The sequence below is a fragment of the Aedes albopictus genome, chromosome 2, assembly GCF_035046485.1.
Source record: "Aedes albopictus strain Foshan chromosome 2, AalbF5, whole genome shotgun sequence".
NCBI classification, from domain to species: domain Eukaryota; kingdom Metazoa; phylum Arthropoda; class Insecta; order Diptera; family Culicidae; genus Aedes; species Aedes albopictus.
The window spans coordinates 127,923,943-127,935,508 of record NC_085137.1 but is presented as its reverse complement, the minus strand read 5'-3'; the positions used below and the strand labels follow the sequence as shown (position 1 = coordinate 127,935,508).

The following is an 11,566-nucleotide window of genomic DNA, read 5'->3' as shown; positions in this document are numbered from 1 at the left end:
TATCTGTTACTAGCGATTCGATTGTGATGGAATTTTGGCTGCAAACTTAAAATAACTAGAATTTTAGCTAATATTAGAAATCATCATCCACGCAAATGTTTACATTTTGCATGGAAATAGTGTCTTTATATTTATTTGAATCTGAAAAGTCAATGTAAACATTTGCATGGATGATGGTTTATGGTACTAGCTGAAATTATTGTTATTTTAAGGTTGCAGCTCAAATTCCATTACAATCGGATCGCTAGAAACGGAGATTTTGCTCGTCAAACATGATTATTTTGTATGGAAATCAGCTCTGTCTTTATACTTATTTCTCGCACTGTAGTTTGAACTAATTAGGAAACATGATCGATTATAGGGTGACCAAATATTATAAGGAACGTACATTTCAGTTCTTAGATTTAGGAAGTTTGGTAGTCAAAAGTGTAACACCTCTTAGGTTTTCAAGAGGTTCACCGATCCCGATGGGTTGCGTAACGTTACTGTTCATAGCAAAACCAATAGGACGCAATCTGTGAAGTACTTGATTGAAAGTAGTGAGCTGGATTTTTGTATGGTGAGAGGATCAATTCTCCATTTCTGCAATGAAATGAAGCCAACAGCGTGGGTATTATCATTTCTTGCCTAATTTGATGCTGTTTCAGCAAAAGTTTGGATATCTGTGGTTACTACTACAGTTACCCAAACTTTTGCTCAGACATCATTAAATTGGTCAAGAAAATGATTTCTACCCACGCTGTTGGCATCATTTCATTGCAGAAATGGAGAATTGATCATCTCACCATCATAACTACTTTCAATCGGGTACTTCGATGATTGCGTCCCATTACTGCTGCAACTGTAGATTTTAAGAAATTAGTCCCATGACATTTTGGGTAACCCACAATATAACAAAATTCAGAAAAATATGAAAAAATCAGTATACATGGTTGATAATGTAAGTCTATGGAAGATTTTTGAGTAAAACTGTGGATAAATGTGTTGCTCAAGTTGCAAGAAATGGAGAAAATATCAACACAGTTACCCAAAGTTTTGATCAAACAGCATTAAAATAGGCAAAGAATCAGAATACCCACGCTTTTAGCACCATGTCATTGCAGAAACGGAGAATTCACCTTCTCACCATACGACAATGCAGCTCATTACAACAATTCTAGTATTACACTGAACGTGTCCTATTATCATTATTTCATTATTATAGAAATTTTCATCCCCAAGCTGGTTCATCTCATTTTAATATTACGAAGTTTCATTTACCATATATTTAAATGTGTAATGATAAACATAGCGAAAGCAACTATACTGATAATACAGTTGACTCTTTACATCTCGATATTGAAGGGACCATCGAGATAGGGAGAGATCGAACACAAGAACCACACTAGATTGAAAAATCGTCCGTAACTAGGGAAAACCGTCAACAAACAGATACTCCGAGATGAACTAGCCTAGGGTTAAAAATCTCGTTAATACAGACAAAAAAAAGTCAACAAACAGATGTCACTTCGACTTCCCAGAATGTTTTGCACCTAAGAAACGAAATCTAGCAACCTGTAAAAACGGGCATATCGACATATGGAGAAAAAATCTAGAACAAAAACGAACGAGATCACATCGAGATAGAGGGATATCGAGATAAGGAGATATCGACATGTAGAAAGGTAAAATGTATGCAGATTGAAGGGACCGATCAAGATATCTAGATGAAGAACATCGACATGTGGAGAGTCGACTGTATTATGAGATGTCTCTATACCAGTGAGGATGACACAAAACATCAAAAAATATATAGGTATAACAACACCTTGTGTAAGATTACTTTGCGTTTCTAATATATGAAATGTCAAAATTAGAAATTTTCGAGAAATCATACTTTGAGAAGTTGAGAAAGTGTTCTTATTTATGACTTGTTGGGAGCTTCCACCATGATCTCTTTCTAGGATTCCTTCAAGGCTTTCTTCCGGAATTCCCCTAGAAGTTACTTCAGGAATACCTTCTGGGATTCCTCCAGAAATTCCTTCCTCGATTTTTTCAGGATTCCTCAGGAAGGTCTATATGAGATTCTTCGAGCTGTTTATTTAGGATTTCTTTAGAAGTTTCCTCTTGGATGCTTACAGGAGTTTCTCCTGAGTTTTTTCAGGGTCTTTTTCCGGGATTCCCCTGCGAACTTTTCTTGAGATTCATTCCAGGATTTTTTTTTGGGGTTTCTTCAGGTGCTCCGGGGTTTATCCAGGAACTTCAAGATTTTTTCAAAGGTAATCCAAGGAATCTTAGGAATTCTCCGGATAATCCTCCTGAATTTCTGTCTGGCATTATTTAGGAATATATATAATATCTTTTTCTTCGTCCTTATGGCTCGACGTTCGCATTGGAACTTAGCCTGCCTTTCTTCAACTTAGTGTTCTTAGAGCACTTCCATAATTATTAATTGAAAGTCTTTCCTTGCCTGCCATTGCATGAATTTGTGAATTGTGTGACAATACAAAACAATGATACACTATGCCCAGGGAGTCGAGAAAATTTTCCCAACCGGAACGAGAATCGAACCCTCCGTCTCTGGATTGCCGATTCATAGCTTCAACCACTAGGCTAACTGGAGACCCTCTCAGAAATATATTCCGAACGAATCCCATAAAGAATTTTAGAAGGAATTCAAAAGAAATCCTCTCAAAGAATCTTTCCGAGGAATTTTGGAAGGAATTTATGTACAAATAGAGAAAGTAATTCTTGAAGGAATCTCAAGAAGAATGCCCAGAAAAATCGCAAAATATTCCTGGGGGAACTCCTAGAGGATTCCCAAAAAGAAGTCCTTGAGGAGCTTCACCAGCAAGTCATAAATTAGCACTTTACACAGCGCACACTATCTCTAACTAATTTTGCATTCAATCACACTATTCAATTACTAGGATCCCACATTTCCCACAAGCCCACTGGAAGTTTGCCCAGACCCCAAGCGAAATGTCTTTCCCCGAATCTCATATCTAATTGAAGTTTATCCAAAAACCTACACAACAGTACCCCCAATTTTGCACATTGACCACGTGTGCGTGAACCATGCATTTCAATTTCAATCCCGAATTGTTTAAAAGTTAAGGTAAAAAGTGAAAATTTTAAAATCAGGTATTTTTATAAATAGCCTATTTAAAAAGTTCAATTTCAGCGAACAAAAAAGACTTGCAATTGGAAACTCGGTACGTGATAGTGCCGATCTCCCAACTTCATTGGGTGCACTCGCATACTCGCCGGTCTACTGAAGGACCGCGGGTTCGGCATCGTAGCACTGCAGGAGGTGTGTTGGACAAGGTCCATGGTGCGAACGTTTAGAGGTAATCATTAGTGTGGGTCATCGGAACCGTTTTCTCAGATCAAAGCTTTTTCGGTTCCGTTTCGTGTCCTGAGTATCTGTACAAAATTTGAGCACGATCGGTTGCGTCTACACTTTGCGCATTGCAATTGAAATTTGTATGGGATTTTGTATGGGAAAACATACTTTTTTTTTGCATTTTTGCCGTACGTTGAAAAAGTTTGTCTGAAACTTTTTAACCGATACTGTAAAATGATAGCCTAGGATGTTCTGAAAAACTTTGTTGAAGACCGCAAAGCGATCCGATGCTTGAGAAAATAGTTATAACCAACAAACCGCATGTATGTGTTTATGTTTTAACATGTAAAGGAATAACAATAGCAACAAAATCATTTTTCGAATGAGTGTAATCAGTTTCGTACCTTTTAATTCCGCCCTATGTACATAAGGCGGAATTAAAAGGTACGAAACTGATTACACTCATTCGAACAGGGTATTCTGCTTAGAGGGTTTGAAAAATCGGTACAAGAACAAAATCATGCTGTTTCGCCAAGCAATGCCAAAGCTATAACTTTTTTCATAAGCATCAGATTACTTCGCAGTCTTCGACAATTTTTTTCAGGACACTCTAGACTATGCCTTCATTTTATCGGTTACACGGTTTTAGAAAAAATCGAGCTTGTTATGAGAAATATGCAAAGAAGTGTGTTTTCCTATGTAAAACCCCATACAAACTTCAAACGCGATGCGCAAAACGTAGACATAACCGATCGTGCCCAAATTTCGCACACTTATTTTGGTCCTGAAATGGGATCAAAAAAGCTTTGATCTGATGGAATACCATTGAATTTTTCATTTTTCCATATAAGCGATGACCCACTCTAGGTCATGGGTTCGATCCCAACCCCGGCACTTTCGTCAGTTACTCTTTCCTCCTCAGAGCAGCTGACACTGACACTGACCCTCTTCTGAGCCCATGGCTCAAACGGACCCGGATACATGGACATCGGCGAACGGCACCTCATAATGGACTCCAAATCCAACTGGAAAAAGGAACAACCAACAGTCAAACACACCAATATCATCATGCTTATCATTCTACCATGATAGGGTAGAAAGAGAAAGTAGCGCAACGGCAACCAGTTCGATATAGTAGAATTGGAATAGAATACATTTAGGCGTTGTACAAAGTGTAAGTACAGCTTCCAATTGGAATCACTCATGCAGTGCCCTAGTGGACTCGGCAAGCCTTGTTGAATAAATCTACGACTCGTGCTGAAAAAATCAACTTTATGTAACGTCACATAAATAACTATTGGTTGCTTCCCGGAAGGACTCCCTTTAGGAATCCAAGACGGTCCCTTCAACTCCTGGAGGAATCACAGAAAGAACTTCTGAAAAAATCCTGAGCAAACCCCAAGGAAAAAAAAACTAAGAAGGAGCTCCTTGAGAAGACCTTGAAATGAATTTCTAGAGAAAACGCGGAAAGAATGGAGGACTCTTGGAACGTATTCCTAGAGAAATGGCAAGCACAGACAAACTGACGTATCATTTGGGACAAAGTGTGATTAAAATCATCGTCACAAAGGTATAACCGCCCAATGCTAATAACACTGTGTTTCGCAAACCCAATGAGTAGATGGCGGTAGTGAGCAAACGCCAAACAAGAGCAAAAATTATGCGAGCTCCATGAGCGAGAGATTTGCGAACTACAGAATATTTAAATGGTTCGTTGAAAGGGGAAACGATGGGAGGTGTGTAGAGTGAGACGTCTGTTCGTCTGTGCTGCAGGTATGCATGGAGTAAAACCTGTAGGATTTTCTGGAGAAATTTCTGAAAGTATACCAGCTGGAATTCATGGATGAATTTATTTAGGATTTCTTATAGCAATTATGAGTGCAATCCCTAGAGAAGTTTTGAAGAAAATCTGTTGAGGGATTCCGGGATATTTTTTTTTTATTTGTATTAACGAGATTTTTAGCCCTAGGCTACTTCATCTCGGGACCCACGCTTTACTTCCCTTCCGAAGGAAGAACTCACATTTTGCGAGTTTGTCGGGAGTGGGGTTCGATCCCAGGTCCTCGGCGTGATAGTCAAGTGTTCTAACCATCACACCAGGTCCGCTTCACTCCGGGATAAATAGCTCGATAAATTTCTGGAGGAATACTTGGAGGAATCCCTAGAAAAATTCCTAAAGGAATTCTTGGAGGAATCCCAGGAGGAATTTCTGAAGGAATAACTGGAGGCATTCCTGGAGAAATTACTAGACGAAGGAGTCGTGCAATCCCTGGATGCATTCTTAGAGAAATCCCTGGAGAAGTTCCTGGATGAATCCGTAGAGGAATTCCTGGAGGAATATCTGAAGGAAACCCTGAAGAAATTTCAGGATAAATTCCTGGTTGAAATTCTGGAGAAATTCTTGAAGCAAACCCTGGAAAAAATCCTGAAGGAATCCCTGGATCAATTACTGGAGGAGTCCCTAGAGGAATTCTGGGAGGAATCCCTGGAATAAATTCTGACTAAACCTCTTGAGGAATTCCTGGGTGAATCCTTAGAGAAATTTTGGAGAACTTCTTGGAAGAATACATTGGAAAAATTCTTGGAAAAATCCCTGGAGAAATCCCTGAAGTAATTTCTGGAGGAACCTCAGGAGGTTGCAAAGAACCGCTGGATAAATTTTTGGTGGAATCACAGGAGAAATTTTTGGGAAAATTCCATGGAACTATCCCCGGAGGAATCCCTGAATGAATTCCTGGAGAAATCTCTACAGGAGTTCTGGGAAGAATCCCTGGAGAAATTTCTGAAGAAACTCCTACAGGAATTCTCAAAGGAATTCCTGGAGAAATTCCGGGAAGAACTCTTGATGGATTTTCTGGGGTAATTAATAGAGCAATCATCGGAGAATTTCGTAGAGGAATCTCTGGAAGAGTCGTTAGAGAAATCCATGAAGGCATTTTTGGTAAATTTCTGGAGGAATTTCAGGTGGAATCTTTGGACGAAGCCCTGGAGCAGAATATCCTGGAAGAATTCACGATTAAATTCCTGTAAGGAGGAACACTGAAGAAATCCTTGAAAGAATTTCTACATGAATCTCCAGGAGGTATTAATGCAGGATTCACTGGAGGAATTCTTAAAATAATTCTTGGATAAACTCCGTGAGACATTCCTGGGGGAATTTACGATAGAATCCCTAAAGGATTTCTTGGAAGACTTCCTGGAGAAATTGCTGGATAAATTGCCGTAGTAATTTCTGAAGGAATTCCTAGATGAACTCATGGAGGAATTTCTTAAGAAATTCCTGGGGCAATTCCTGGTATAATTCTTGAAGGTACAGGGGATGGCCAAAATGTTTGGGATAGGCAACTTTTTTTTCTCTCACAAAAAGTTCAATATGCTATAACTTTTAATAGCGTGCATCAAAAAATCTCAAATTTTGACTGTTTGTCAACCTGCTATATGTGCATCATTGGTACAAATTTGGGCTCGATTGATGAATATTTCGCAAAGTTAGAACCGTTCGGGTAAAACACTATTTTTTAGACAACTCATTTTTGAGCTGTCATATCTCGGAAACCAGTGAACCGAATTTAATGAAATTTTGAACGTACACTAACAATATATAAATGCTTCACAAACTATTAAAACATAGGTACTTTTAAAACGTTGAAAATATTTAAACGTTGTTGATATCCAAAGATTTTCCACTTCTGTTTTCAAATTATCTCTAATCAGATATATTAGAGCCTATTAAGGTTGAAGGAAGAAATAATTTAATAATTTTTGAGTGGTATTGTAAATTCGACTTATTTTCCTCTATATGGGTAAAAATTTCAACCCGGTATAACTTAATTCGCCGTGAGAAAATATTACATTTTATTACGTCGTATTAAGTATCAATATATTGTTGATAAACGTTAAAAAATTCATTCAATTCGATTCACTGGTTTCCGAGATATGACAGTTCAAACATGAGTTGTCTAAAAAATAGTGTTTTACTCGAATGGTTCTAACTTCGCGAAAAATTATTCAATCGAGCCCAAATTTGTGCCAATGATGCACATATAATAGGTTGACAAACAGTCAAAATTTGAGATTTTTTGATGCTCTCATGAAAAGTTACAGCATGTTGATTTTTTTTCTGGGAGAAAAAAAGTTGCCTATCCCAAACATTTTGGACATCCCCTGTATTTCTAGAGGAGTCCCTGGATGATCTATGAGGAATGCCTGGAGGAATATCTGGAGGAATTCCTAAACGAATTCCTATAAGAGTTCCTTAAGAAAACCCTAGAGGATTCCTGGAGAAATTCCTAGAGACATGCCTGTAAGCATTCCTGGAGGAATCTCTAGAGGAATTCCTTGGCAAATCTCTTTTCCTGGAGAAAACCTTGCATAAATTCCATGAGGAGTCCCTGGACGAATCCCTAAAAAAAATCCTACAGTACTTCTTTAAAGAATCACTGAAACACTTTCAGGAGGAATCCCTGGAGAAATTACTGGAGGAATCCCTGAAAGATTGGCTTTTTGATGTATGAGACTTAAACTATTAAAAAAGTCGCCATCTTGAATTTTTTGCCGCCATTTTGGATTGAAGTTCATTATCTTAAATATTCTGGTTGCCATTTTTTTCCTCCAAACTTCTTCCCCATACCAGACCCATATTGAAAAGTTCTAGAGCCTCAAACTCCAGTACCATCTTGCATACTGCATGGTATTAGGGCCTAGAACACCAGCCATCTTGAAATTTGAGCCGCCATCTTGGATTTGAGACCTCTATCTTGGATATTTTAGTCGTCATTTCTGGATTCTTGACATCTTCCCCAAATCAAATATACCCATAACGCATTGTTTTAGAGCCTCAAACACCATTATGCAGCCGCCATGTTGAATTTTGAGTCGTTATCTTGGAATTTTGGAATCTTGGATATTCTGGTGACTATTTTCGGATTTGGGACATCTTCCCCATGCCATATTGCATGATTTTAGAGCACGGATTCCCAACCGGTGGTCAGCGGCCCCCTGGGGGGCGTGAAGCCAGTCCAGGGGGGGCGCGATGTTACAAAATAAAATGTTGAATTTTTGTTCTATTCTGTGCAAATTATACTTATTTTTAATTATGAATACCGCTACCCTCAAAAGCCATAATTTAAGGAACAAATTCTCAGTATAAAACGCTCCTCTCTCTCTCTCTCTCTCTTCTTGGCGTAACGTCCTCACTGGGACAAAGCCTGCTTCTCAGCTTAGTGTTCTTTGAGCACTTCCACAGTTATTAACTGAGAGCTTCCTCTGCCAATGACCATTTTGCATGCGTATATCGTGTGGCAGGCACGAAGATACTCTATGCCCAAGGAAGTCAAGGAAATTTCCTTTACGAAAAGATCCTGGACCGACCGGGAATCGAACCCGTCTCCCTCAGCATGGTCATGCTGAATACCCGTGCGTTTACCGCCTCGGCTATATGGGCCCTTAAAACGCCTTCACAAGAAAAAAAAGTTACGACTGCAACTGAATGTACATGACATCATAGTTTACGAAATGTGAGTGTCGTTGAGTGTCGAATAAAAAAAACGTATCATTGATCGTCGAAAATCCCTCCCACAGCAAATTTTTGGTTACTTCACTGTACTCATAAAACTCGGATTCGTTCATTTAATTCATGTTTTTTTGTCAAAAATTTTCATTGGGCCCCAGATGTTTTGACAATTCTTAAAGGGGGTCGCCACCTGAAAAAGGTTGGGAACTCCTGTTTTAGTGCCTGAAACACCATTAACCCTCCTTTGGCATTAGGGTCATTTTTGACCCAAAACGTACACTACGTCAGCGAGCTGCTGCCAACGTGATGCAAAAGGAAGATTAAACAGCCACCATTTTGAATTTGAAGCCACCATCTTGGATTGTAGACCTGCCATTTTTGGACTTCAGACATCTTCCCTATACCAAATATACTCCATATTGCATAGTTTAAAGGGCCTAAAACTCTGTTAAACAGTCACTATCTTGAATTTGGAGCCGCCATCTTGAATTTTGGGCCAACATCGTGGAATTTTTGCTCTCCAGTGTTGATTTTCACACAAAACTCGTCAATCAAAGACTAAAGGCTACAAAAATCGCCGCAGTTTGATGGGTCGATGGGGCTTGGTTCAGTTTTATATACGGCCAGTTCTACCAGTGCTGGTCCGGATAACTCAAATGGCCATAATTTCGGAACACATTGACCGATCCGGACCATTTTCAATAACGAACAATGCGGTGAAATTCCGGTTCGATTCGAGCTATAATCCGAAAAATCGGCCAATGGGAAGTGCCAAAAGTTAGTGAACTTATTTTGCGCACAGATATACTTACACACATGCATACATCATCTCAATTTGTTGAACTGAGTTGATCGGTACTTGACTTGACCCACCGAGCCTTCTATCGAAAATTCGTTTTTTTGAGTGAACATATAGCCTTTCAGTACACTTTGGTGTACGAGAAAGGGAAGAAATGCTCCATCCTCATTCCATTCGGTTTGATGAATCTCTGTATATCCCGGGTAGAGGCAAATAGCAAACCAAGGACATAAAAATAACAAATTTTGCCATCATATCTTATTTTAACATTCTTATGTTATTAATGAATAACACTAAACAAAAAACGTTATCATTGCAAAAATTGTTATTTATGAGTTAATATTGAATAACAATAAATAACTGAAAAATATCAAAATATGCAATCAAAACAAAATAAGTTCTGAGCATCCTAAGTAAAATAACATCCCAAAGGCATATTTCGCGATCATAACTTATTTTGTAATTGATGAGTTATTTTGTATTTATTTTATTTTAAATAGAATATTGATGAAGAGCAAATCTTGTTATTGGTTTGTTGGAAATAAGCGCTAAAAGAACAAAAAATAATAACTCACTTTGTTCCAGAAAAAGTAAATAACTAATGTTGTTATAATAAGATCAAACCAAGGACAAAACATTTCTGAACTTACACTACATTTTTTTCCATTCATGAGAACAAAATTTACAATTATGATGATCTCTTTTGAAATAACTTATTTTGTACTTATTTTGTTCTCAATAACTCGATAATAACTTATTCAGTTTTTTTTCCATTTTGAAATATTGTGTCCTTGGTTTGTTCTTATAAGAATAACTTAAGTTATTATTGAGTTATTTTCCGGAACAAAGTCAGTTATTATTTTTGTTCTTTTAGCTCTTATTCCCAACAAACCAATAACAAATTTTGCCATTCAGCTATTCATTTTCAATAGCAAAATTTGATCTTCGGTAGTTATTTTCTTCTGACCGGTATTCTTTCTCTCGGTGTTGAGAACCTTGACTTTTCGAATTTTGTTTTTTTTTCTGACACCCTAACACAATTCTTAAAAAAAACTTCAAAATTATTGTGCATTAGGGATTTCTTTCACGAAATGAAGTAAAACTGTGGATTGGATTGTAATTATTTTTTATTCGTAGAAAACAAAACGAAACCATGGTTAAACCAAAAGCTTGAATCTCACAAATTTGGAAGCATCATTTTACCAGAAAATGATACCGTAATGTTTGCACTCTTCTCTAGATGTATTCCATTGCAGTCATGTACTGCGTTGTTAAACGTAATAAAACAATATCTTGTAGCACCTTGACGAAAGAATGAAATGATAAAAAATAAACTGATTCGTTGCAGAAGCATATCCACAATAAAAAAAAATCAATAAAAAAAAAACTCAAAAAATAAGCTGGTTACGGTAGCTCGACTGTTCCGGAAACTGTCCAAGATACTCCGAATGCTTAATCCCAAAGCTGTACGACGGCACGTGTCCTAGGTTCACCTGGTTGTGTGGGGTTGGAGGTACGTGTGACACAATGGATGATGAGAGACATACAGACACATGCAAATATGTGATCGCGTGAGAGACACGACACCGGACGAGGAAAAAAAGAGATACAAACAACAGATAAATTATAACATGGCACGAAATGAGAATTTCAATTGCGAATTTATTCAATCCCAGTAAGTACTTTTAATGTCATCTGCCAATCGGGGTGTTTTGTGTGCTAGGTGCTGCGAGTGGCGAATGGAGAAGGACGGTGCTGGGACGGACCGGTGGATGTAGTAGCCCTGGATTGGGTTTGTGCGAGGTCCGGAATGGTGGGGGTTTGGGGATCATTTTGAGGTGGGTGGCGTTTGAAGCATTATTTTTTTTGGAGAAGAAGCAACGACATGTTAGTACATTTGATTGGCATTTGAAGAAAGATCTGGTATTAA

The 11,566-nt window shown here is 38.1% G+C and overlaps 1 protein-coding gene and 1 long non-coding RNA gene across 5 annotated transcripts in view; one reads left to right on the top strand and one right to left on the bottom strand.

The window, feature by feature from the left end:
• LOC134287729 (uncharacterized) overlaps nucleotides 1-11,566 on the top strand; it is a 473,313-nt gene that overhangs the window by 76,048 nt on the left and 385,699 nt on the right. The gene's annotated exons all lie outside the window — the stretch shown is intronic.
• The window catches only part of LOC109419826 (uncharacterized), a 115,886-nt gene continuing 115,065 nt past the window's right edge, over nucleotides 10,746-11,566 (bottom strand). For 2 of the 4 annotated variants that reach the window (XM_062850396.1, XM_062850392.1), the window contains exon 12: nucleotides 10,746-11,129. Coding sequence is in view for 2 of the 4 variants with exons in the window: in XM_062850392.1 (XP_062706376.1) it covers nucleotides 11,025-11,129 (105 nt within the window). In the remaining 2 variants the exon portion in view is untranslated. Of the gene's footprint in view, nucleotides 11,130-11,278; nucleotides 11,420-11,566 lie in introns of those variants that run through there. The other 2 variants (XM_062850391.1, XM_062850397.1) reach the window with 1 other exon arrangement.